At 55.3% G+C, this 27,311-nt stretch overlaps 1 protein-coding gene across 5 annotated transcripts in view; it reads left to right on the top strand.

Annotated features, from left to right (window-relative positions):
• The window catches only part of TSPAN18 (tetraspanin 18), a 185,236-nt gene that overhangs the window by 153,803 nt on the left and 4,122 nt on the right, over positions 1 to 27,311 (top strand). For 3 of the 5 annotated variants that reach the window (XM_060303306.1, XM_060303309.1, XM_060303307.1), the window contains 7 exons: positions 2,418 to 2,496; positions 8,312 to 8,384; positions 10,738 to 10,932; positions 16,634 to 16,708; positions 17,858 to 17,956; positions 18,506 to 18,688; positions 26,209 to 27,287. In XM_060303306.1, coding sequence (XP_060159289.1) covers positions 8,322 to 8,384; positions 10,738 to 10,932; positions 16,634 to 16,708; positions 17,858 to 17,956; positions 18,506 to 18,688; positions 26,209 to 26,586 — 993 coding nt within the window. In that variant the 5' untranslated portion in view covers positions 2,418 to 2,496; positions 8,312 to 8,321 and the 3' untranslated portion in view covers positions 26,587 to 27,287. Of the gene's footprint in view, positions 1 to 2,417; positions 2,497 to 8,311; positions 8,385 to 10,737; positions 10,933 to 16,633; positions 16,709 to 17,857; positions 17,957 to 18,505; positions 18,689 to 26,208; positions 27,288 to 27,311 lie in introns of those variants that run through there. The other 2 variants (XM_060303311.1, XM_060303310.1) reach the window with 2 other exon arrangements.

Below are 27,311 nucleotides of genomic sequence, written 5' to 3'. Positions count from 1 at the left end.
CTTCTGCATCACCCAGGCCTCTCATCCCAGCCTCAGTGTCCAGAGGAAGGTGGTTTGTGTCACACTCAAGATGACCACCAGCCTGAGATGCTGGGCAGAGGATGGTGCTTTGGGGGCACCAGGGCTGGGACGGGGCAGGGGAAGAACGGGGGTAAGAGAAAACTATGACCCCCTCCCTGCTTCCCTGAGCCCTGGGGCTGGGTGTGGGGTGCATCTCCTGAACTAGACATTGGGGCTTCCATTCCTTAGGCCACAGAAACCCGAGCTCTAGGAAGGACCCTGAGTTGGCTTCATCTTGCCCTGTGAGCCATCCCTGGATAGAGTTCCAGCCCAGAGCTCCTTGGGCCTTACCTAGACCCCGGGGGCTTCTCCCCCCAGATGTCCACCCAGGTGGCAGTGTCCTGCCTGGTAGTGACAGTGTCCTCCCTTCTCCACACCCCCGGGGTCAATTTCAGGGGATCTGTCACTGTTCAGATGCAGCTGGGCTTCTGCCCTCTTCCCCACTCCTGGCCCCCAACACAGTTTTTCTAACATCTCGCCTGGAGTTTTAGAAAGAGCCTCGGATCTCAAGAGGGTGCAGCCGCTTTGCCACAGTTAAGCCTCAGTTTCCTTCCATAAAATGGGGCAATAGTCCACCCTGCAGATCTGTCTTGAGGATTCACCATAATCATGGGAGTGAATGCAGCCCTTTCCACGAAAGCTGGCTTTGATTCTGACTGCTGGGTGTGACTTCTTGGTCCATCACTTACTAGCTGTGTGATGATGGACAAGTCACTTCCTTCTCCAGGTCTCGGTTTCCCCATTGTAAAATGGAGGTGATGGTATGATATCTACTTCTAGGGTTGCTCCTGGCATTTAATGAGCTCATGCATGTAAGCATACAGCCCAAAGCCATACAGCAGATACCGAGGCAGGCAGCTGAAGACTTGCCACGTGTGTCTGTTTAGGCTAAACAGGAGTGGGGTACCAGTTCCTGGAGCCTCAGAGAGCTCTCAGGGGGCCCCTTCTCCTGCCTTTCCCCACCTCTGCCCATCCCCACACCTACACTCCCTCAAAACTTACTCCCCTGCACTGTCCCCTTCCCGGTGAAAACTCCCTAACTGCCCCCAGTGAAGTTACACCAGTGGAGTTACACCAGTGGAGAGTTTGTCCTCCTTCCTGTGGGCCCCCAGCCCTATTATCATCCCTTCCCTTGCCTCCCCCAATCTCCTACCCCCACTGCCACCCAAGTGTTGAGTTCGTGCTTGTTTGTATCTCCATTTCCTAACACAGCACCCAGCACAAGGTAGGAGTTGCTGAGCAGATGGGTGGATGGATGGATGGAGGGATGGAGGGAAGGATGGAGGGATGGAGGGAGGGAGGGAGAGGACTCTTTCACCTACCGCCCCTCATCCCCACCACTGATGGTAATGGGAAGAAATCTGAACAGGTACCCAAGACGCAGAAATTCCCCCATCCTGCCCATGGGAAGGCCCACTGCAGCCCAAGCTCCCCCAGACCTCAGGTTTTCCCTGGAAATGTCCTCTAGCCCAGTGTTTGAGCAGCAGCCGGCTATGGAATTCCCCACACATGTGACAGAACAGGCGTCTCCATCTGGGCCCGTTTGACTGCTGAAATCACACCCCCATTCCCACTGCTGGGAGCTGGCAGTGGAAAGGAGGAAAGGAGCCTTCTGGCAAATCCTTATGCAAAGCCTAAGGCACACTTTCCAGCATCAAATTTCTCTCCCCTGGGAGTCAGAGTTTCTGGGGCGGGTGTTTGATTTACGGCGCTCTGCCAGCACTCTCTCTGCTGAGGCATCAGTGCAGACGCCCAGGTGGCATCCAGGGGGCATCCAGTTGTATGGGCCACCACACCCACCCTCTTCTCCCCGTTCATCAGCCACATGCAGTAGCGTGTCAGCATAGCTGAAGCCCGTGCCAGAAACCCCAAGTCTCTTGAAGATGTGGTTCCCCATGCGGCCCCAGCAAGGGCACCCGGGAGCTGCCATATGGGCAGAAGGCGGGCATGGAGTGCGGGCCTCCCCAGCTGGAGTGCCCCAGGTGCTGAGAGCTTTTCATTAGCGCTAACGGGCCCAGATCAGCAAGGCACTGGCCCAGAACGTGCCTGTCCGAAGGGGGATCAGGTGTTCATAAGCAGCTTCTTTTTTTTTTTAGCGGTACGCGGGCCTCTCACCGTTGCAGCCTCTCCCACCGCGGAGCACAGGCTCCAGACGCGCGGGCTCAGCGGCCATGGCTCACGGGCCCAGCCGCTCCGCTGCATGAGAGATCTTCCCTGACCGGGACACGAACCCGCGTCCCCTGCATCGGCAGGCGGACTCTCAACCACTGCGCCACCAGGGAAGCCCCATAAGCAGCTTCTTGAATGGGGCTGCTCCTTATAGCCTTTCTAGAATAATTGAATATTCTCTCTTACAGGACAAGCTGGGCCAATAACGGAAATATACAGGAAACCCTCTGAACAAGAGACTGTCCCGCTGACATCAGAACTGCCCAGGTGACAAGTCAGCAATTGCTCCCCCCTTCCCCGTCCCTGTGCACCCCTGTGCCATCCCCTGATACCATCCTGTCTCCCCAGCAGACCTTTCTCAGTCTGTCTGTCTGTCCCTTCCCGTATCTCTTCTTCTGTCTCTTTCCCTGTCTCTCTCCTTCAGTCTTTCTCCATCTTTCCGACTTTGTCTGTTTCTCTGATTTGCTGAGTCTCTACTGCTCTGTGTCTGTTTTCTCTTTTCCCACTCTTCCTGCATTTATTCATTCATTCAGACATAGGAATTGAGGACCCACATGTGCCAGGCACTGCTCTAGACACTAAGAATACGGCAGTGAACAAAGCAAGTCCATGCCTTTCTTTTTTTTTCTTTTTTTTTTTTGGTACGTGGGCCTCTCACTGTTGCGGCCTCTCCCGTTGCGGAGCACAGGCTCCAGACGCGCAGGCTCAGCGGCCATGGCTTAAGGGCCCAGCCGCTCCGCGGCATGTGGGGTCTTCCCGGACCGGGGCACGAACCCGTGCCCCCTGCATCGGCAGGCGGACTCTCAACCACTGCGCCACCAGGGAAGCCCAAGTCCATGCCTTTCTAAGCATACATTCTAACAAGGGAAGGTGTGTGCTACCAAAATAAATAAGTAAAATATTGAGTGTGGAGAGTAGCTACCGGGCAATGGCCTGGGCTTCAAGAAACAGGGCTCCAGGGCTTCCCTGGTGGCGCAGTGGTTGAGAGTCCGCCTGCCGATGCAGGGGACGCCGGTTTGCGCCCCGGTCCAGGAAGATCCCACATGCCGCGGAGCGGCTGGGCCCGTGAACCATGGCCGCTGAGCCTGCGCGTCCGGAGCCTGTGCTCCGCAACGGGAGAGGCCACAACAGTGAGAGGCCTGCATACCGCAAAAAAAAAAAAAAAAAAAAAAAAGAAACACGTCTCCAGGCCCAGATCCCTAATTGGTTTTGTAACTTGGCCACTCTCCCCTTCCCTTTCACAGCCTTGGTTTTCCCATTTCCATGGTGAGGGTGTTGGGCCAGATCAGTGCTGCTCTACCTTTTCATGGCCAAGAACTTCTTTTATTGAAACGCTGGTGACATAAGTTATACAAGGGCTGGATTCTAAATCAGTGCTTACACAAACAGTAGTGTCACGTAAAAGTTCCCCTTAAATCTTAAACACCTGGCTTTGTTATACATGAAACAGTCAGTGGCATCCGGGGGTCACGTTGAATGATAAAGCAGCCATCTGTAAGCACCAACCCTCAGAGGGCAGGGGCGGGGGTGGGGGGGTTGCTGTGAAGGGCACAGGTGTCTCGAGACCATGAGAGCCATGACAGCAAGTCCACGGCTCCCACCCAGGATCACCCTGGGGCAGGCACCCACATGGAAGGGCAGCTGGACCCACAGCACCTGAACTGCTTTCCCTGCACCTGTGGGATTTGAATTCGCATGAGGTCAAGTTTGCCTGTGATGCTGACTCCTCCATTTCCTCTCTCTGGGCCTCAAGATTTAAAGGATTGGGGCTTCCCTGGTGGTGCAGTGGTTGGGAGTCCACCTGCCGATGCAGGGGACGCGGGTTCGTGCCCCAGTCCGGGAAGATCCCACATGCCGCGGAGCGGCTGGGCCCTTGAGCCATGGCCACTGAGCCTGCGCGTCCGGAGCCTGTGCTCCGCAACGGGAGAGGCCACACAGTGAGAGGCCCGCGTACTGCAGAAAAAAAAAAAAAAAAAAAAGATTTAAAGGATTTTATCGGTCAAACAGCACTGCCTTTACCAAGTCATCATTTACGAAGTATACCTTTCTCCCTAGTTCATTTACTGCCGAGTCATACATACCTAGCAGTTAGAGCTTCTGAACAACATGACAAATAGGGTTCCCACCCTGGAGTGGTTTAATGGCTCCAAAACCCAAGACACTTGCCCCTTGAGCCAGGCGGTGCGGAGGGGATGATTTGTGAGGTGTTACTTGAAATCCTGAAAATGGCTTTAGGAGATTGCTAGCCTCGGGGAACCCAGTATGAAAACCACTGACCACACTCCTCCTCCCTGAGCAGAAATCCTCCGGATCAGAGTCCTTCCCTCTCAGGGTCTGAGAAAGCAGGGCAAGGAGGGGAGGGGAGGAACCGCCGTGTGTCAGGCCTGGCGTGAGAAGCCCTACATACGTTATTTATCATTTAATCCTCAGTCCTCTGATTTCCTGAGCAGCTCAGCATTCCTGGCCCCATTCTGCAGACACGAAAGCAAAGGCCCAGAGAGCTTACGTGATTTGTCCACTGGCCCCGGGGCTAGAAGGAGGTGGAGCCAGGACCCGTGTGACCCTGCAGCCCCACTGTCACTGCCACCCTCCGCTCCGGGACCCTGTGGGCCCCGTGGAATGGGGAAACCTCAGTGGGCCTTTCACCCCTGGCCCCAGGGAGGGCATGGCCTTTCCATTTAGCAGAGATCTGCCCCCTCCGTCTCCTTCATAAGTACCTTTCGAACATCTTTTTTGAGGAACAGCCAAGCCTTTGTACCTCCATGGTCTGCAGTTTCTTCTCAATCCGCCTTGCAGAGACTATGGTCTACTCTCCTTATAAGTAAATTAGGGCACTGCCTGGTGATGGGCTTAGCGTCCAAAAGGCTCCGTGGGTAGGTGGAGCCAACACCCAGATCCAGGCAGCGATTGGAGGTACCATGTGTCTGTCACTTTTGTCTGGCCAATTGGCCGTGGAGGTGTGTCCGCACATTCAGGAGCCCCTGTGGCTGGTGGAGCTGGCAGTAGTTGGTCTTTTGATTTTAGCCGGGCCGTGGGCGATGACGCAGGAGGCCGTCTCTCTGGCCACTGGGAAATAAAATGGCATAAGAGGTGTGAAGACGAGCCTGAATTTTGGAGGAAAATGGATGAATGGGGCGAGGGAATTAGCATTCATTGAAAATGATGATGTGGCTCCGGATTAAGACAGACATGGGTTCAAATCCTGGTTCAGGCACTTCTATGCTGTGTGACCTAAGACAAGTGATTCCATCTCTCTGAAGCTCAGTTCCCTCGCCTGAACAAAGAGAAATGACATTACCTAAATCCAGGAGCCTTACGAGGATTCGATGAGATTGTGCATGTTCCTCGTCACATAGTAAGAACTCAAGGGCAGCCAGCTGCTACTCGCTGTTGCTGTTATCAGCTACCACACGCCAAGCTCTGTTCTCAGTACTTTCCATACATTATGAGAAAGGCATTATTTTTTTATACTAATTTTAAAGAAAAGAAACTTGGATGTATGCAGTTCAAGAACGTGCCCCAGGCCACCAGCTAAGCAACTGGGATGTGATCCTCTGTCAGGCTGCAAAGCCCTCTGTCCACTCTGCACCCTGCCCTGGAGCTGACGCCTGGGCTTCCCTATCTCCATCCACCCTCCAGCTCACATCATCTCTTTTTCTACTGCTTCACCTTTGAGGTTGTCAGAGGCTCTTCCCAGGAGACACATCCCCTTTTATTGCACTCGTCTGGGAGCCCAGCACTCCATAAGCCACCCATTAGATGTAATCTCTAATGAATGCGATACATAATAAATACAGGTAGCCCGTTTATGAGCTGCCATATTTATTATGCTCCTTAAACGCCAGAGAGCCAGAGCCAGCCGAAGCCGGATCAGACCCTGGAGAACAGCTTTGCCTGGGCAGGCAGAGGAGGGGGCCCCAGAGCCTGGCCCCCCTGCAGACTTCTCAGCATCTCACTGGGGCTGCCCCTCCTGCCCGCTAAAAGCCCACCCAAGTCAGAGCCTGATGGCAGGAGCTGACAGCCCATCAAACTCCCATCTCCATCCATTGCAGATGAAGACACTGAGGCCAGAGAGAGGAAGTGACTCGCAGAGCTGGAGCCTGGGGCTCCAGACTCCCAGTCCAGTGCTCCTTCTGCCCTGCTGTCTGCCTGAACAGTGGTCCCTGGACCAGGTGGAGCACAGGATCTGAAGTGAGCTGAGGGGCATGCTTACAAGCTCCAGGATGTTGGGCACCTTCACCTCCCTGAGGCTCAGTGTCCTCATCTGTAAAATGGGCACAGTGCTTCCTGCCTCATGCGGTTGTTGAAAGATTCAGGACAGTCACTTCATGGAGCTGGAGCGTGGCTGGCAAAGAGTCGGTACTCAATGAATGTTCCTTCCTGTCCTCTTCCCCCTTTCCAAGGACGACAGGGTCTCAGCAGATGTGTGGAGTTTCATCAGCCAAGTGCCCAAGGGAGAGGGGTCAGCACGCCGTGCCTAGGCTGCAAGTCTTTGTCCTGGGGTCCTGACCTCATGGGCAATGATAGCCCAGTGAGTCATCTATGACTGTAAAGTTAGGTGTGTTCCTAGTAAGAGCTGTTCACTCCACTCTGAGCCGGGTGCCGTGGAGAGCCCTGACATAGGACGTCTCATTTAATCCTCACAACACGCCAGGATGCAGGTCCTAAATGCCCGCTTTCAGATGAAGAAACTGCGGCCCAAGATGTTAAGTCACTTACCAAAGACACAGAGGTAGAGAGGTGTGACGAGCCAGGATTGGAGCCCAGGTATGTCTGGCTTCAGAGCCCATGCTTGGAACTGCCATGTTTAGATGCAGGTTAGTTGCTGCTTCTAGAAGGTCAGCGATGGAGGAGATGGCGGAGGGCTGGTGGCTTGGTGTGGGGACCTGTTCTGGAGGAAGAGAGCCTGGGCTTGGGCATGATGCAAGAGACAAGGATGACCCACCATCAAGGATAATGGTTTAACAACTGGTGGGCGTGACATGGACCAAGAGATGCTAGCTAAACAGGCCCGCCATACCCATGGGTCCCCACTGAATATCAGCCCTCCACTGGCTGCTGGGAGGATGGGGCCTGGAACAAGGGAAGGGGTAGGTCCTCCTGGGTCTGCCCATCCTCTCCCCAGGGCTGTCAGGAAGAAAGTGTAGAAATATTGAACATTGTATATTGAATATGACCGTGACGTGTGCACCTTGAGGGATGACTTGCGATAGCAGATGCCGTCTGCTTCCGCCGGGCATGGGGGAGGGCTACATCTTGTTTTCAAGCCCCAGTGCCTGGCATCCAGTCGTTGCACAATAAATGTTTGTTGAACAGAATTGTATTCAGTGACCTGCTACCATGGGCATACTCTTAGGTAGGGACGGGGAGACTCCAGGGGGAGGTGGGATGCTCTAAGTCTCACGATAGAGGTAGTCAGGGCAGGGGAGCATCTGGGGGCTTGGGGTCCCAGGAGGTGCCTGCAGCTCTTTCCCTGCAACACCCCTCCTCACTGGACAGGTCCTTCGAGTCGGAGGGTATGTGGGGTAGTAGGTAGTTTGTCGGACCTGGGTTCTAATCCCGCTCTAGGACCTTAGCAAGTCCCTCAGGGCCCTGAGCCTTAGTGTCTCATCTACCAAATAGGAGGCTCGTGTCTGCAATCAAGTAACATCGTGACATCACACCTCTGAGCACCTGCCACACTGAGTACCTGCTAAGCATACTTCTGCGTAGCTTCAGTTAATCCTCCCAACACTGCTGGGGAGGAAGCTTCTGTTTTTAATCTCCATTTTCAAGTTGGAGAGAGCAACAATCAGAGAGGTGGAGTAATTTGCCCAAGACCACACAGCAAATGAACGGTAGAGACAGGGCTTGAACCCGGGCAGGTTAGCTCTCGAGTTCTCACTCCTAACTCTGGCCTCACAGGGCGAAGCACTGGCCCTGTGATAAGGAGGTTGTTATCAGCTGCCCTCTTCCCCCATCGGCTATGAGGGCAGGCTGGCCACTAGGACACCCCAAGGAGGAGGAGAGGAGGGAGGGGCAGGAGATCTTTTCGGATGGGGTCCCCCAGTGGGAAGGCTGAGAGGGCCTTGCTGTTTTGTAGGGGGAGCACCATGGAAGGCGACTGTCTGAGCTGCATGAAGTATCTGATGTTTGTGTTCAATTTCTTCATATTTGTAAGTATTCCTGGAACATTCCCGGGGTCTCCCCAGGCCTCTGCGGGGTGGGCAGAACTGACTGTGGCTTGAAAGTCACATGGGGCTGAGTCCCAGGAACAGGAACAGGGGCCAGTGCTAGAAGCAGCTCTACCTGCCCAGCTGGGGGCTCACGGCAGGGAGGCCCCCAGCAGTGCCCACCCCACTCCTAGCGCCCACCATCACAGGAGAGATGTTTTGCACAGCCCCTGGGGTGATGCTTCAGCGACTCTGAAAAAGAAAAGATAGGGGCCTCAGTCCTGGCTACTATCTTGAAATCTGACCCCTGGTAGGGAGTTGCGGGGGTGGATGGGGGTGATCAGAGGGCAGCAGGGAGCCCCACCCAGCCCTGACCCCCCCAGAGCAGTTATGCACCGCAGAGCTGGATGGGCGGAGCTGACAGAGCCACCTGATGAAATCTGAAACCTCTCTGGGACCAAGAGACCTGGGTTCAAAGCCCAGCTCTGCATCTCTCCAGCTGTGATCTGAGACACATTTCACCCCTCTGAACCTCAGTATCTTCATCCTTTAATCTCCTCCCTCAACAGGTTTTTTGCAAATGAAGCAAGATTAGTTTAGGAAGTGCCTGGAATGTGTCAGCTCCATCCCCATCCAACCTATGGATTCTACGTGTGAAAGAACAGAGGCCCTGGGGGCTCAGGTGGCCAGCCCAGCGCCCTGTAGCACAGCCCACCTGCTCCGTTCAGACCCATGGCCTCTCCCAGGAGCAGAGCCACGCTCATCGTGTGACCCCACCTCAACCTTTGACCTTAGTGCAGCCAAGACCTCAATGAGTAAACATCTACTGATGTCCCCCAGGGCAGGGTCACTAGGAAAGAGAGGCCTCTTCTGGTCAAGACTGACTCTTGTCAGTCTGTCTGTCACCATCTATTTTTTGTACATTTCAGCAACTCTCCTGGATTCCCTCCCCTGCCCCTAATCCTGAAGAGCAGGGAGCCCCACAGACTTGAATTCTAGACCCAACTTCCAAGCTGGGTGGCCCTGGGCAGCCCCAGTGTCCCTAGGTGAAATGGGGCTGAGTCATCCTGGGCCGCCCAGTTCATGCCTGCGCCCCGCCCTTGAAGCAGAGCTCAGCACACAATTATTAAACCCCCAAACCTCCAACAGCTATGAGGAGGTTTCCCTGGAGGTTTGTGGGGAGACCAAGGAGAAAGGCGTTGTGCAGCAGACGGCGAAACTGTAGATTCTGTCGTTCGCTGTCCCGGGGTCCCTCAGGCCTCTCTGCCTCCCCCGTCCCACGACTGCACCTGAAAATATCGCCTCTTGCCCCAAACCATCCAGCTCTTCCCCCAGCTTACAGACCCCCCAGCCAAGCCAAAACTCAGCAGGTTTCTGTCATTCCTCAGGTCGTCCCATGACACGGGGATTTCAAACACTTCCCAGCCTTTAAAATCTGATGATGCCAAAGGGTTTCTCCTGCAGCAGGTCTGTTTCCAATACTGGTCTGTGCCCAAGACCAATGGAATGGATGTTTATTGAACCCTGCTAGGTACCTTCACCTCCGTTCTGTCCCTTCTTCTTATTCGGGGCCGCCCTGGGAGGTGGGAAACAGTATCTTCTTTTAACCACGGGGAAGCCAAGGTTCAGAGAGGTTAAGCCACTTACCCAAGGTCACACAGCTAATAAGTGGTACAGCCCTTTCTCTGGACTAAGCTGCCTCTCTCCAAAGATAAGTAGGGCATGGAGACGAGGGCCATGGAGATGAAGACATAAAAAGAATGTGATGTGAGAGTGGTGATCCCAACCCAACTGAGAGCTCCTGTTGAGGACAAAGAGGGTGGCTTTTGTCTGTGTTTTCCCAGCATAGGTGTCAGAGCATGTTCATGGATTTGGCGAGGGTCCTTGAGGCTGGAGTCAGGGAGGCCTGGGGTTCAGCCCTGGCTCTGCCGTGAACTTGCTGTGTGACCTTCAGTAAGTTCGTTGGTCCCCTCTGGGGCTCAGTGTGGTGGAATCAGAAGGTTGGACTGAGTGACCTCATTACCCAGCAGCTCTAACATTTAAGGAGAATATAAAAGTGGTGGATAAACTCTACATGACATGGTTCTCAGCAGCCCTAGGTGGGACGTGGGTCTGAGACTGGATCTGGAGGTTGCGTGACACACCGCAGGTCAGGGTAAGTAGGGAAATCCAGAGCAGAGGAAAACGCTGCCAGCACATTGACTCGAGCAGCAAATGGAGTTTGTGCCCAGTCCACCGGGCACTCAGCGCCTCCGCCCCAGGGCCTCGCTCAGGGAAATGGCGTGTGTGTGTGGAGTGTCTAACCTCCGTGTCTGCCTGTTTCTTCTCCCCTCTCCTGACTGGCCCCGGGGAGCAGCTGGGTGGGGCCTGCCTGCTGGGCATCGGCATCTGGGTCATGGTGGACCCCACCGGCTTCCGGGAGATCGTGGCCGCCAACCCCCTACTCATCACGGGCGCCTACATCCTCTTGGCCATGGGGGGCCTGCTTTTTCTGCTCGGCTTCCTGGGCTGCTGCGGGGCCGTCCGGGAGAACAAGTGTCTGCTGCTGTTGGTGAGTACCCCATCCTCCACCCCACCCATGGGTGCCGCGGGCTGGGTGTTGGGGGCCCTGTGTCCACACTACGGGGGACTCACACTGAGGTCTGAGCCAAGTAGGCCATCCTCCAGGAGCGGGAGGACCACCAGCCCTTCCTACATGCATCTGAGCTTGGACCCGTGCCTGCCATGTGGGTGAGCTGCTCCCCCGTGGACAGCGGCCTTGGACTCCAGGTCTGAACAGCCAGGCTTCTCCAAGGCAGGGTCAGCTGAGAACGCTGACTCGTGACGCCTTCTACTTGCTTGTAAGACCTCGAATATATACCTCTGTGGTAAGAGAGCTAAGATAGCTATCAGATAAATCATTCAGCTTTCGCATTTCCACTTCTAGAATAGAAATGATATGACCTCTGAAGGGCCTTTATTCATTAAATAAACAGTCCTTGACCCACTATTACGGGCCACATAGGTCACCAGGTGCCATAGATGCATCAGGGGCCGAGTGGCCGTCCCCTCCCTGGTGGACAGGCTGGTGAGAGGCAGGCGAGCCCACGAGGATGAGCTGGGCAGGCCTGGGCTTGTGTGTGCGCTCTGCTCCGTCTCGTAACTAATGATGTGACTCCGGTCTAGTTTCTTGACCTCTCTGAGCTTTAGTGTCTTCTCGTTAAGTGAGGGGCGAACCAGCTCAGCTATAGGTTGGAGCCGAACAAGACAAGCGGTGGATGTCCTGTTTCTCTGGTCTTCTGGGTTCACATGGGCTGTGGCCCTTTGGGCCTCTGCTTACTGCCCTGGCCTTGGTGATGGGGCTTCCTCTCCTATGAGGTCCTGTGCCCCCGCGGGCTAGGAAAACCAGGTAGAGCGCAGTCCTGCTGGAGGGTAGGTTAAAAACGGCCCAGCTTAGAAGTGTGTGCGTGGAAGGGCCAGCTTGCAGACGCTCCTCATGGGTGAGCAGCTGCGTGGGTCGGGGGTTAAGTGATAGGGAGACATGGGCTGGTCAGTGACGTGGGCTTGCAAGGCGTCTGTCCGCTCCTGCCGGTGAGCCGGCGCCAGTGGCTTTGGGAGGCAGAGATCTGGCACAAATGCCTCCTCCCCAGATTAGAACAGACTGTACACTCTCCATTCATGCCACAGATAGAAAGTGAAATCAGCTGCGATGTGTGTGACTCAGGCGCCCTGGGTCCCTCTGGCCTTGGGCAGCAGGGTAAGCAATGCAAACTTGCCTTCTGGAGAGAAACAAAGAAACCCGAGGGCGCCCCCTGGTGGAGAGCTCTGTACAGTGTCCGACGGTGCAGGGAAAAGTCTGGGCTTGGGGAGCTGGGGACTTTGAAAGGAGCTGAGTATGGGTCCCAGGACACACCAGAGCTCCCTTCCTACATCACTCCTCTGCCCACCCTGCATCTCAGCCCCCAGGGCTCATCCAATGTTAATGGGCTCATTCCTGAAGCCAAGACAGGAAGCCGGGCTGGGGCTCTGGGCCAGGAGCAGGCTGGAGGCCCCGCACGCCCTCTCGAGCTGAGTGGCTCCCGCAGAGCCTGCCAGCTGGACAACACGTCGCTCTCCCCAGTGCCTAGGGGAGAAGGCTGAGACCCCGGGGTAGGAGGAGGTGTGCCCAAGTCCCTTGAGAGAGTTAAGTCCCGGCTGTGGCCGGTGTGTCCACCGAACCTTGAAGTCACCCCTTCCCATCCCCTCTTCTGCCTCCTTCCTCCCGTCTCTCTTCAGTCTCATTATGTGTGTTTCTCCCTTTCTTTTCTCGCTCTTTCTCGGCCTCTGTCTTCCTCTTGGTTTCTGTGCCTAATGCCTTTCCTTCCCCTTCTCCTGGACCACTCCCTCTCCCCCGCCCACCTCTGCCCCCTCTCCCTGCCTCTTTCTTTACTTCCCCTGCTTCCTTTCCCCCTTCTCCTCTCCTCCCCTCTCGCTCTCAGAACCCTAACACACATAACCCTGAGGTCACAGTGCAGGTCAAAGCCAGGGGAGTCTTGGACTCAGGTCTGCTGTCTCAGACCAGGGCTGCTCCAGAGGCTCCTAACCTGGAATGGACTCAAGTGATCCAAAACTCACCGCAAATTAGGTGCAAAATATGCCAGGTTCTCCATGTGTGTGCCTGTACCTATTGTATGTGTGTGTGGTATGCATGCTTGCGTGTTTCTAGGGCCACCACGGCTTCTGGAAGGTTTTCAGAAAGATTCATGAGAAATAGGAAGATCTGCTTTCTCTTCCAACCTGGACTCAGCTGTGTGGTGGTTCCAGCCGAAGAGGGGCCCCAGGTCTCACCCCTCCCGGCCACTGCATCCTTTTAAGAAGTCTGAGCCGCCTCCTTGCCCTTCAGGGAAGGAGGGAAGACTTACCTTGAGAGAAGCCAAGAGAGAGTGACTTTAGTCACCTCTGGAGCTGTGGCTTAAAGGCTTGCAGAGAGAGGAGGCCTGGGGATAGGAGTTAGCTGGGCACCCCTCTGCCTCGCTCTGAGGCTAAACCCCAAGGGGTACCAGTGACCCTTAGCCCTGGAGACAGTGAGTCTAATGTCAGCTAACGATCAACTCTTCTAAAAACACATTTTCCAAACACTCCTGTTGATCAGTTTTACAGCATTTTCACGTACCATGGAACAATTTCAGCCTATTGGTGAGATTGTGTGGCATCCCCTTTTTCCTAGTTGCCTACCTATAACTAGTTCGAGGAATGTTTTTAACCCATTTTTAGAAAGATTCACATTTTAAATATATTTTATAACCAAGACCTGCTACATTGGAAAAGAGAACAGCAAAAAGAGATGAGTGTAATTTAAAAGTGATAAGTGAGCTGAGTTGTTCATGAAGTAGGTAAATTTGCTAAATATTATCAGAAGCGAGAACTAAAAGCTGACATGCTGTAGGCAGATGGCTTAGAAAAGTCTGGAGATGCTCACAAGTAGGCCAAAGAGCAGTTTTTACCCCTTGATTAATTTTCTGAGCCTGAAAGTGTGATAAGTGTAAGTTCAGGAATTACTGGCAAATGTGTCCAGTAAGTTCAGGAATTACTGGCAAATGTGTCCTTAGGCAAATGGGATGAGGTCAGATTAACTCAACGCAAACAAACCCTGGGAAAGGCCCTGGTTAGGCGAAGCCCCAGGAAGCAACAGCCCGGTGGCCAGGTCCAGGAGGAACGCCTCCAAATAAGCAGTAGTAACCCTGTCAAGCAGGAGAAAACTATTTCATGCCGGAGAAGTTAGCAGAAGTGACGTTGTTACCGATGTTGGCCCCAAAGCCCTGCACTTTCCTTCAGGCGACTTAAACTCACACACTCATGTTATCCCTCAGTCCCCATGCTTGGGGAGACCTGCTCCAGGCAGGAACAATGGCCAGGAGATCTGCAGACCCCCTTCCTCTGGGGAGACCCGCTTTCCCCATCAATGAGTGAGTTACCAGGTTCATTCTTTAATTTCATCTCATGAATCTTATGTTTTTCATCTCATGAATTTCATTTCATGAATCATGAACCTTGGCTCAGTGGAAACTCCATGAGAGTGGGGACCATATCTGCCTTATGTGTATCGGTTTACCAGTACCTAGCACGGTACCTGGCACAGCGTAAGTTCTCAATAAACAGCCCTAGAATGAAGGAACAGAGAGGAGGTGGTCTCAGAGGTGTGGGTAAGAACATGGGCTTTGGAGTCAGAAAAACCTTGTTCTAATCCCTGCTCTGCCACTTCCTGGCTGTGTGACCTGGGGTCAGTTACTTAACCTCTCTGAACTTCAGGTTCCTCATATGTAAAATGAAGATAATAATACCTCCTTCCCAGACATAGTGTTGTGATCAGAGTTCAGTAAGAAAATATGCATCTTGTTTAACTCTGTTCCTGGCACATATAAGCATTTGATAAATGTGAAAGCAAAAGGATTGGTGTCGATCCCCAAGAGACCCTGCAGGCCATCTGAAAGTCTGAAGATTTGGAGGCTCTTCTGGGTTCCAGGATAACATGGTGTTAGGAGGCTGTGTTCTGGAATCAGAGTTCCTGTGTTTATCCCATCTGAGCCAGCTTGGTCAAGTTCTACCCTCTCAGGGTTCCAGTTTCCCCATCAGTAAAACAGAGGTGTTGTTGATAATAGCAGCTGCTACTCCAGGCTGCCCAGAGGGTTCAATGAAATCACCCATGTAAGAGCCACAGTGCTTAGGTGTTAAGCATCCCATAGATTGTAGCTATTGTTGTTTTCCCGGAGATCGCCCACGCCAGCCCTTGTCTTCAGGAAGGCCATGCTTCCTCTTGGTTCTGAGCCACCATCTGAGCCGTGCTCACATCGTGCCAGCCTCGTGCACAGCGCTGCACCTGCATCGTCTCTCTGACACGGTGCTAAGTCCCCTGGAAAGCACACGCAGGCTCCCAGAGTTATGAGCACGTGGAGTTCCTGAGTTCTGTCTCATCCATAGTTTATAACTGTCTAAGCCGAGGTTGACAGGCAGAGACAGCTCAGTCACGTCGCTGGGGTGGAAACCATTTCCGAGGCCGCTCTTTGCCAGCCTGAGGACAGCCAGCAACTCCACCGCAAGGGCAGAGGGTGGGGCGGGGCTCCGTGGAGGCCACGTGAAAGAGAACTGGATGACCGTCTGTCACCAGCCAAATGGAGATGCCAGGAGCCCTGCCAGGGCCCTCCATCACTGTCACAGGGGTAAGAGGCTGCAGGGGTGGGGAACATACCTCTCAGCCCAAGGACGAGCTTGTGGAAGTGGAGGGGGATGGGATGGGCATCGTGGCCAGGGGCAGCCTGCCCGGGGATACAGGTGTCCCTCTGTCACTCTCCTTTCTGGTTAGGGAGCTCTGACTCTCAACCTCAGTCCAAGGTCACCCCACACAGCTGACTACAGCAAGCCTGCCCCTGACCTGCTGGAACCAGAGCCCCAGGGTTCAGAAGAGCCACTTCCAGGCCAGCCCTGAACTGTGCTCTTCATCAGAGAGAGAGAAGGGGTAGCGTGGTGCTCTGAAAGGAGCTGGATTAAGAGGACAGGATGTGGTCTCAAATTTTTGAGCTGCACACCTTTGGAAAGGAAAGTTTTTCTCCTTCTCTGGCTTGTTTCCTCCCCTGTGGAAATGGGGGCTAAACGGAAAAGAGACCATGGGACAGGTGTCGGGTTCTGATGCCAAGCAAGCCTCTATGAGACCAGAGACCATGGGCTTGAACCTAGCGAGACCTCTCCCCCACCCCCGGCCCCTGTGGGTAAGAAGTGAACAACGCACGCCTTGTGCTGGCTGATCTGTTTAAGCCAGGGGCTCTCCTTGGGTTTGGACATTGAAAAAAACAAAACAATGCCTTTGGCAGGTCTAGGAGATGTTTCATGTCTGCATCCTGGACGGATCGTCTCACCCTCCGTCCTAAGCTCTCCCCGAAAGCAGTCCTCAGACCAAGGAGTTTGGAGAAACCGCGGGACCTCTATGGGGCAGCTGCTGTCAGCGCTGAAAAGTCAGGGAGGGTATATGACCTGGGGTCTTCCTGGGATGAGGATAAAGTGACTGGAAGAGACAGGATCCAGGAGAGAGACAACCCTGTTGGCTCCAAAGATGGACTGTTGGTGTGTTTATTATGAAAAATGTCTGGCTTACGGCAGTTAAGTTCCTCAGTCTCTCAGAATCAGTACATTGTGTCAATCGTGTGACCTATGGAAGGGTGCTTCGGCAAGCGGTCACCTGCCCCCTTCCCCCCCCCCCCCCCGCCCTCGGGGCTCACGGGCCTGCCGCCTTCTCTCTGCAGTTCTTCCTGTTCATCCTGATCATCTTCCTGGCGGAACTCTCGGCGGCCATCTTGGCCTTCATCTTCAGGGAGAACGTACGTACTGGGCCCCGTGTGCTCCGGCCCCATTCATGGCCAGCCCCTCCCGCCCCAGAGGGTCTCACAGAGTCAGTGCCCTCTCATCCAGTAGTTCCAGCCCAAATCACAACCCACCGGCCCAGCAAGGCCCCACAGCCCAAAGAGAGACCCCAGTGAGCCTCTCTCTGCAAGGGCTTTTCCAGAAGGTCAGAGTCAGAGGGCCCTTAAGGGTCTCTGCTCTTCCCAGGCATCTGGTGCAACCCCGCACCTGGTTCTAGAATCTTCCATTCCACACCTTGCCCAGCTGTGGCCCAGCAGTAGTCATCTGACAGTCTGAGGATAGTCAAAGAGGCTGTCCCTTGGGGCTTCCCTGGTGGCGCAGTGGTTGAGAGTCCACCTGCCAATGCAGGGGACACGGGTTCGTGCCCCGGTCCGGGAAGATCCCACATGCCGCGGAGCGGCTGGGCCCGTGAGCCACGGCCTCTGAACCTGCGCGTCCGGAGCCTGTGCTCCGCAGCGGGAGAGGCCACAGCAGTGAGAGGCCCGCGTACCGCAAAAAAAAAAAAAGTCTGTTCCCCCAGCACAGATTGTGTGCCATGCGGGAGAACAGGACAGAGCCCTCTTGGACGAGGCCCTGGCAAGTATGAAATTTGGGCAACTTGCCCCTATAGACCATCTTATCAGAGGCTCCAACCACCCGGGTCCCCGCCCTTCCCTGCAGCAGGGAGCAGGGTCCTACCTCTCACACGGTGCCTTCTTCAGGGCCTGGGACGCAGCGCATCCACTTGGCTCTGTCTGAGGAACAGCTCAGGGCGGCGGGTGGCGGCGGCATGAGGGGGCGAGCGCCCCACTGTGGACCAGACCTCCCTCTGGGAGGAGCTGCAGGGACGGTGGAGGTTCCCAGGTGGCCCTGGCGTCAGGCTTGCCGAGGCCCGTGTGGGTAGACTGCGTTTTCATGTCGGGGATCTGATGATGCAGGGAGGCCACAGGTCCTGGGGTTGGAGGTGAGGGCCTGCCCCAAGTTAGCTGCTTGGGAGGAGGGTCACTGGCACCAGGACGCTGAGGCCTTCCCCCTCCGTCCCCCGGAGCAGGTCGCTGGAGAGGCCAGGGAGGGGAGCTGTATCAAGCTGCTGTAGACCTCAGCCTGCCCCCTCCCTCTGCCTCCAGCTCACCCGCGAATTCTTCACCAAGGAGCTCACCAAGCACTACCAGGGCAACAACGACACAGACGTCTTCTCTGCCACCTGGAACTCTGTCATGATCACAGTGAGTGGCCCCAGGGATGCTGGGAGCATTCAGAGCCCTGATGCCCAGTGCAGCCAGTGTCTGGCCTCCAGAGCCCGCCTTGTTCACGTGTCTGCACAGACATCAGTAATCAATCAGGCACTGATCCACCCAGCCCGGACCGGGCCTCAGAACCCTCATTCGCACAGCTGGCAGCCGCTGCCCACGCCTCACAGTCCAGACTCGGGAGGAAACCTGTTTGCTCTCCCTGTCTTGAGTCCTCGAGCAATTGTAACGGTCATTTGTAACGGTCATCGATGATAGTAATCATAGCAACTATTTATTGAGTGCTAAGTGCCGGTGAGGTAGGAGTGGTTACCACCACCCTCATTTTACAGGTGAGGACGCTGGAGGCTCAGAGAAGCTGAGTGACTTTCCCACGGTTGCACAGGAGGAGCAGCCAACCCACACCTGGGTCTTGACTCTGCTCCCGCCCGCTGCTTCACGGTGGCCTTTGAAGTGACTGTGTGTCTCTGCACCCTCATACCTGGGTCCAGCTCCCATCCCCCCTTCTCTTTGCTCTCCTCCTAGTTTGGTTGCTGTGGGGTCAACGGGCCTGAAGACTTTAAGTTTGCATCAGTTTTCCGACTCCTGACTTTGGACAGTGACGAGGTGCCGGAGGCCTGCTGCCGGAGAGAACCCCAGAGTCGGGACGGGGTCCTGCTGAGCAGGGAGGAATGCCTCCTGGGAAGAGACCTGTTCCTGAACAAGCAGGTACCAGGCCCCGCTCCCCCAGGCAGGGGAAGCCTGTCCATCGGGGCTTGGGTGGCCAGAGCTGGGTGGGTGACAGTTTGGGCCCTGAAGGTCTGAAGGCACTGAGGGAATCCTATGGAAATGTTGGCTGTGATATGGGACTCCTGAACGGGGGCTGAGGAAGGCTCCATGCGTGCTCCTGAGATCCAACCAAAAGGGGGAAAGGATGAGAATGTCAGACAGTCCATCAATGGCCGTGAGCATTCAGAGCCCTGATGCCCGGTGCAGCCAGTGTCTGACCTCCAGAGCCCGCCTTGTTCGCATGTCTGCACAGACATCAGTAATCAATCAGGCACTGATTGAGGAGTGGGCCTTTTGGCTGGGGTTCAGGGGTGACTAGGAGTTTTCCAGTGTTCCAGGTAGAACACTCCCTGAGCTTCTGGTAATGCAGGTGTCAGGAGCCAGAAACAGAATGATACAGTGGGGGCCCCTCCTCTGCTGTGCATTTTATTTGGAGGGAAGCTCACCTTTGCCATGTGGGAGCACCTCCGGATCCCACGGGAGCGAGGTTTCCCTGACCTTAGTCTCCAGAGTCTGGGAAGCTCCTAGACTTCTTGACTTCTTTTACAACCCAAGGACTTCATCTCGGTCTCAGAAGAAGCCCTTTCCCTTCCTGTGTGCGCCACCTCTGGGGGCTGCAAGGGCACCTGCTTTGCCCCCTCTGTGAGGCAGACAGTGCCCTAGACCTTGATCCCCTTCCCACTGACCAGTCCCCATACACCTCAGGGGTGTGTGTGAGACCAGGCTAGGCAGAGCAGTGGGGGGAGAATGAGGGTGACCTGAGCCCCACACCTCTCGCTTGGTTCGGCCTTTGATGAGGCTCTCATGGCAGAGTGCCAGGTGCAGGGGACACAGCAGGGGACAGCAGACAAGACCCCTGCTCCTGCCGGGCTTACAGTCTGGTCAGAGGAAGCAGACGATAAGCGAGCAGCCAACACATAGCAAGTCATAATTTCACATGAAATAATAATTTTACTCTAAAGAAAATAGAACTGGATGATGGGCTAGAAGGGACTGGGGTGGGACGGGGGCGAGGCTCAAGCCTGGCCTCTTAGAGTCCCGGGGGCGGAGGGGGCGGGCGTTGGGCTGCGGCCTGACCCTGACTGTCTGATGAGACTCTTTCCAGCCTCAGCTTCGCCTCGTGAACTCAGCACCCTCCTCCCCTGCACCTGCTCATGTCATGTCCAAGGACCCATCAGGCCCCAAAGCCACATTCCTCTACCCCTTATGGTCCGGCCTCCCTGCACTGGGGGAAAGAGACCTAAATAAAGAAACAAAGGCCCTGGAATCAGGCTGCTGTGAGCTGGGGGCAGGGGCAGCGCCCCAGGAGTTAGGTCTCAGCCATGAGGAGAGGCTGCAGGGCGTGGGGGGATGTTTCAGGCTGTGATGTCAGGCAGACCTGGGCTGTGAGCAGCTGTGTCACCTTGGCCAAGACACACGCTCCGGACCTCAGATTCCCGACACAGTGGCAGAGACTGCTGGCTGCCATGCTCGGTTCATTTCTCCTCCTTGGAAAGAGGAGGTTTAGAGACCCCATGACTACCAGGTAAAGCCCCCCTTTCCAGCCTCCCTTGCAGCTAAGCCACATCACCCAGTTCTAGCTGAAGGGAGGTGAGCAGAGGTGATTTGTGCCATGGAGTCATGTCCTTAAGAGGAAGCACTGTGCCTGCCTCTCCTTCTCCCCCCCGCCCAACCCCTGGCTGGTGGTGACAGCCATCTTGGTGACAGCCATGGTGACAGCCACCTCAAACCTTGCAGAGGAGGGTGGCCCCCTAGAATGTCAGAGCATCAAGGCGCCTGGGACACTGACAGCTCCATGGAGCAGAGCAGCCAGCACAGCTGGGGGTTGACAAAGACAAACAAACTTCTACGTTAGGACTGCCTGCTGCCCACTGCCGAGCTTCTATCCTAAGGCCACTTGTGAAGTGTTCAGGGAGGCTTCCCATGGGCCCTGTTCTGTTAGGGCTTCATCCTGACATGCTTCCCATTTCTGGATTCATCCGCCATTATGATGCCTCCTTCCATCTCCTGGGTATGGCTTTGAAATTGAAGTTCATCAGAGAGGTCCCTGTGCGGCTACATTAGTTCTTTACGATGACTCTTCCCCTGTTTCTCATGAGGATTCCCAGAGATTGACTCCTGGGATTCCTTTTCTGAGACACTAGCATCCCTCCTGAGCATTCTTCCCTTTTAAAAGCCTCTGCGGAGGGACTATTTCTATTTGATTTTTCTCCAAAGCCCACTTCCCTGAAGCCCAGGATGCATTTCTGAATTTGCCTCACATCCTCATCACAGTTCTGAGTCAGTGAACAACATGGTTGATTCCAAGTAACTGAAAATCTAAACTAAAAGGGTTAGAGCAAATGGCAAGAATTCTGGAAGACAGTGGCTTCTCCTATTTATCAGTGGCTCCATCATGTCAATCAAGGCCTAGTCTCTGTGATCCTTGTGGCCTTTCTTTGCGCTTAGTACTTCATGGTGGCAAAATGGCTGCCACGGCTCCAGACATCCCATCCATGTTGAAGACAGGAAGAAGGTGGCACCAGCTTCTTTCCCAGAAACCCCCATCAGACTTCTGCTTCGGTCTCACTGGCCAGGACTCAGTCATATGGCTGTCAGGAGCTAAGGCAGTGTGCACTCATCTATGGGTGTTGAGTTAGTCCACCAGCCCTGTTTATCACTGAGTGCCAAAGAAGAGAAATAAGGAAATCCCCAAAGGTGATCCATGATGAATAACCAGGCTCCTCCATGGGTATGAGTTGAATCCACCATGGCAGCTTCTCCTGCTCATTCCTCAGCCTTCCCTGGGTCAAAATAGTCACCCAGGCAAGTCAAGAATGTATTCCCCTGCTGGAAAAAAAAAAAATATCAGGGAGTGTGCCAGGAGATGGTGATCTTGCTAGACCTTGACTCCAGGCCAGTATGGTGACCACCAAGAGGAAAGCATCCATCTTTCCCACTTGTCAGGGTGGTCTTAAGTGTTCTCTCCCCACAGCATCGCTGTTTCTCTGCTTTATCCTCAGTGCTCCCCACCCGCTTCCTGGTGGGTTGTGACTACGGGTGCTGCTGTGTCTCCTCTAGACATAGAGTACTACACGCTCATCCTCCTGACGAGGGAAGAGCACTCCAGCCAGAGAGTGAGCGCAGCCTGTTCAAAGGCCCTGGGGTAGGAGGGAGCATGGTGTGTTCCAGGGACCAAGAGAAGGCCAGTATGGCTGGAGCACAGTGAATGAGGCAAGACTAGCTCAAAGCGAGGGTGTCAGCAAGGGCCAGACCATGCAGTGCTGACGGGCCCATGGCAAAGATGCTAGAAGAGCAAAGAAGCCCACGTCGAGTTCTATGTGGGGTTGTGGCCATGTTGGCGCCCTGGCTGCTCAGCGACCAGGGGTTAGAGGTGGACCTGAGTGAACAGGATGGATTTTTACACTGGTCCCAGTGAGAAACAATGCTGGGTTAGACCGGGATGGTGGCAGTGGAGACGCAGAGAGGTGTACGGATCTGAGAAATGAATCAGGAGGTAACATGGTGGTAGGCCGACTTTGGGGAAGGCAGGATGAGGCAGTGGTGAGGGGGACTCCACAGGTCCTGGTTTGGGGGAAGATCTCAGATCTGGTCTGAGGCAAGCTGAGTGTGAGGTGCCTTTGGGGCCTCCAAGCAGTGGTAGCCAGTGGACAGTTGGACTTAGAGGGCTGGGGGGAAGGTCCATGCTGGACGTATTAATGTGGGTGGCCTTCATGCCGGCACCTCTGGCCTAGCTGCCCTCTGTCAGATTAGGTTGCGGGGGGGCGACTGGTCAGGAGCCAGGGGTGGGAGGATGTTCTCTCTCTGCAGAGACGGAGGATGGGTGCTGGCGACAGCGGCACAGCTAGGGGACTCACAGTCTGTGGTGGTAGCCTGGGGAGAGATGGTCTCCTGCAGCGTCTCGCTGGGCAGGGTCAGGATAAGGGGTGGGCATCCATCCTGAGGGTGAGGAAGAGGTGATATCCCGGGCTGTAGGCAGCTCCGGGCCCTGAGCCAGGGACCCCGCCTGGGTGAGCGAGAACCGAGGCTTCCTGATGCAGCTCCCGGGAGCTTGGACCTCCCTCCGTGTAAATAGGCTTCGCTGCCTCCTTGGGTGTGACCTTGAGCACGTAGTCAGCTGCTCCCTCCCTTCTTTCCTCTTCCCTGAGGGGCTGGAACAAGCACACGAGGCCACAGCAGAGCTCCGGCCAGGGCGGACACTCGCTGAGTGTTGGCGGCATCTTCCGTTCACCCCCTGCCCTCACTGCTCCCTCCGAGGGCGTCTCAGTACCAGGGCCTCCATCAGCCAACTGGTCTGCTCGATTCAGCCCGGGAACCCAAAGGGTCTTTGGTGCCACAGCCCAACAGCGAGCAGATGAGCAGTTAAGGCCCCAGGTACCTCATCCACAGCAGATGAGGGGTGCAGGGACATCTTCCCTCTGGGGACAACTCCCACCCACCGGCCCGGGTGAGGCACATAAAATCAACTTCAAGTTCAGGAAGGGATTCACTGCTCCTCCTGTCCCCTTGTAGTATAGGTGTGTGTGTGTGTGTGTGTGTGTCTCGTGCACGGATCCCCAGGGTGTGTGTGTGTGTATGTGTGTGTGTGTGTGTGTCTCTCGTTCATGGATCCCAGGGCGTGTGTGTATGTGTGTGTGTGTGTGTGTCTTGTGCACGGATCCCCAGGGTGTGTGTGTGTGTGTGTGTGTCTCGTGCACGGATCCCCAGGGCCATAGAGGGTAAACCCACACACCCAACTCTGCACTCAGACATTTCCCACCACCCAGGGGCACAGAGAGAGACAGCATGGTCCTAACGGGACCGAGGGCTGGCTCCCTGCCAACCCTGTTCGACGTGCTTTGTCTGCAGCACCTCATTTTATCCTCACACAATCCTATGAAGTAGTTAGCCTACATAGCCCCAGTTTCTGGATGGGGCGAGTGAGGCCTAGAAAAAGTAAGTACAGGCCCACCTCAGAGATACTGCGGGTTCCATTGCAGACCACCGTGATAAAGAGAGGGACACGAAGTTTTTGGTTTCCCAGTGCCTATAAAATTTATGTTTACACTACACTTTATTAAGTGTGCAATAGCCTTCTGTCTAAAAAGACAGTGTGCATACCGTAATTTTAAAATGCTTTATTGCTAAAAAAATAATGCTCACCATCATCTGAGCCATCAGCGAGAGGCAGTAGTAACGTCAAAGATCACTGATCACAGATTCCTGTAACACATCTAATAATAATGAAAAAGTTTGAAATACTGCGAGAATTACCAAAAGGTGACGCAGAGACACGAAGTGAGCAAATGCTGTTGGAAAAATGGCGCCAACAACGTGCTTAACGCAGGGTTGCCACAAGCCTTCAATTTCTAAAAAAACACGATATCCATGAAATGCAGTAAAACGAGGGACGCCTATCAGTTTGCCCAGTAAGCAAGCGGCTGGTGTAACCACCACTTCTCCCCGGGTCATTGGTGCTTCTCGTCTGGAAGGCCCCCAGACTGCACGACAAAGCCAGTGTCGGGGTAGAGGGGTGGTGTGCAGCAGTGGGTGATGTCGTCGGCCCCGGGAGGCAGGTGGCAGCCAGAGGGGATGACGGGAGGCCGGAAGCATCCCTCCCAGGCTCCTCCCTGTCTCCCTTCCCTTCCCTCCAGAGCAGGCCAGCTTTCTGCTGCCATGGCTCTACGTGTTGGGGTTCTGATGCTTTAAAAAGAGTTAAACAGATCAAGGGGGTTGGCAGTTTGAGTTCTGCCCTGATACGGCTCTGCAGGCAGATCCAGGATGGCCCTGGCCTGGCCAGGCGGATGGGGCTTCCCTGCCAGCTCTGAAGTTGCCTCCAGCCACTCTGGGCTCCTGACCAGCTGGCCTGTGGGAGGGCGCCCTTAGGGCTCCGATCACACAGCCCTTAGCTGGGCTCCCAGTGGCACGGCTTAGACAAGGCCCGAGTTCAGCTAAGACCTTCTTTCCTTGCTGTCCTTGCCGGGACTGTGGTGTCTCAAAGCCCGGCCGTGGCAAAGGCATTAGAAATCACCTGGGGCATCTGCTCACGACGTAGGTTCCTGGGCTCCACACCAGACCCCCGATCCAGAGTCTTGGGGGTGAGGCCTTGGCATCTGCATTGTTAACCACCTCCCAGATGATTCTGACACACCGTCAGCCCCAAGAGCACTGTGGATCCAGGACATCGTGCTGGAGGGGTCTGTTTATCTGGGTACATCCTATTTGCTGCTGAGTGTTCAAAGTGGGGCCTGTGGGAGCCTTCCCTGCCCAGCCCCCATCAGCCTCCAGCAGGAGGGTCTCATGCTATCCACCGGGCCACTCTGCCCAGATCACGTCCTGCCATCCACCTGCCTGGGCACAGCCTCATGGGGCGTCATTTCCACTTCCGGCCAATGAGGCGGGGCTTCTGGGTGATTGACAATGGGCGTGAACACCCAAGAATCTCAACAGAGCTCAGAAACAGCCAGAGTCACCCAGCAGGGACCAGGCACGATCCCCACCCCCACCCGGGGGCTCTTCCCCTTGCAGGTCCTCTGGCTGGGCCCAAAGAATATACAGCTTCTCATAAATGAAAGAAAATTCTCCCCCTTTAAAAATACATTTCATTCAAGGCAACTACCGTGCATCAGTCTCTGGTCAGCACGGTGCTGGGGGAAGGAGCATGGACACGAAGATGACCAAGATGTGAGGCACCCAGGGTCGGATGGGGCTGAGGTCACGTGCTGGCAGCTCCTGGCTTTGCTCGCATGCCATCCCTCTCTTTCTTTCTGTCTTACTGGGCCCATCTCTATCTCAGTCTGTACCTCCTGAGGACTGCTTGAGAAAGCAGTAATAGCACAGGAATTCAATCCGTTTAGAAGGGGCCCTATGAGAGCTGGGCTGGTCCTGGAAGGCTGCCTGGAGGAGGTGAGATATGTGCTGGGTCTTGAAGAATGGGCTGTGTTTCCTTAGGGCAGAGCTGCCAGGCTGCCTGGCTGGTAATGGGAAGGAGTAGAGAGGGTGGGTGTGGGACAATAGGGGATGGTGGTGACTGTGGTTCCCCAGGGAGCACCTGTCCCCAGGTACTGCCACATAGAAAGAAATGATGGCTTACCTCGCTGGATCTTCTGATTTTATGAGAGAAGCAAGGAGCCCAGATATTTATGGGAAATTTCCCAATATTCCAATCAGAAAAGAAGAACGGGTCTGTGGCTGATTCGGCAGCAGGCAGGCTGGCAGTTTTCAGCCCCGCCTTAGGGGCTGGAGGGCCAGGAGGGTCTCTGGGGTATTGCTGCTGAGTGGCTGAGCTTATGGGCCTCCTGCCTCCCCCGCTCCTCCCATCCAAACTGTCCCAGCAGCGGTGTGACAGGGTCGGCCTGCTGCTGCCTGAGCTTTGGGGCCATATGCCAGTTCCCAGGCTTCACACCCCTGTCCTGAGGCTGGCCCTTGACCTCTGTCCCTCCTTCCTGGCTATGGCTTTACCTCTGGTCCTTCCCTCCCAGGGCTGTTACACGGTGATCCTCAACGCCTTCGAAACTTACGTCTACCTGGCCGGAGCCCTCGCCATAGGGGTGCTGGCCATCGAGGTAAGTAAAGGCCCCCACTTCTGTGGCTCCTCAGAAGAAAGACAGACACCTACACAGGGTCTCAGGCAGATCCCCCATGGCCTGCACCCCCAGCCTGCCTCCGTCTCCAGGTCCTTAACCCAGGACCCAGTGGGTCCCCACTGCAGGGACGATGGGCAGGTAAGCCCAGCCGTGCCTGTCTGCTGCCTGCGAGTCACCCTGGGACTCTGGACACATCTGAGCGAGTCTGCGGGCGGTGGGCATGGACAGGCCCTGAGAGTCGCTGCCCTCACCCCTACCCACGGTCCAGAGTGAACTCTGACTGAAGGATCAACGCAGCTGATTTCAGGGAGGGGCTACAGCCTGTGCTTCTAGATCAGGCCCATTCTCTGTGGGGTGTTGAGGGCCTGCAGGGCCTTGAGGACCTCACAAGCGCACGTTGAGCCCCAGAGGTGAAGACCGAAGGGCCCTGAGCCCCCTCAAACGGAAGGCAGCCGCAGACTCTTGGAGCCACCACTAGGTGGCGCTTTGGCCAAAGGGCAGAGCTGCCCCCTTCCCTTCCTTCTACCACCCTCTCCCGGATCGCAAACCCGCTGCCCTGGAAGGTTGGACAGAGGGCTTTGCCCAGGCCCGCCCATCTCAAGAAAGGGGCTGACAGTCTTCGGCCAGCCAGGAAATGAAGTCAGACCACCCTATCCTCAGCCTTCCCCCTCCCACCTGGCACCATAAACATGGCCTTGCTTAGCTTCTTACTGTGTCCTACAGCCCTGCTTAGAGCAGTTTTGTGGAGACTATTGAGGATGGGGAGAGGGAGGGGTCATTCATTCATTCGTTCGTCAAGCAAAGATTGAGCCCCTACTGTATGCCAACGCTGTTCTAGGTGAACAAGTCCTCTCCTAGGAGGAAACAATGAACAAGAAACACAAATCAGTACCAGACCCCCTGGGAAAACGCAGGCGTGGGTCCCCTGCAGGAAGAACATGGGCTTCTAGAGTTCACCTTCCAGCTCTGCCTCGCCCCACGCACAGGATGCCCGAGCC

Source organism: Globicephala melas, chromosome 8, assembly GCF_963455315.2.
Source record: "Globicephala melas chromosome 8, mGloMel1.2, whole genome shotgun sequence".
Lineage (NCBI taxonomy): Eukaryota > Metazoa > Chordata > Mammalia > Artiodactyla > Delphinidae > Globicephala > Globicephala melas.
This window is presented reverse-complemented; position numbering and strand designations above follow the sequence as displayed.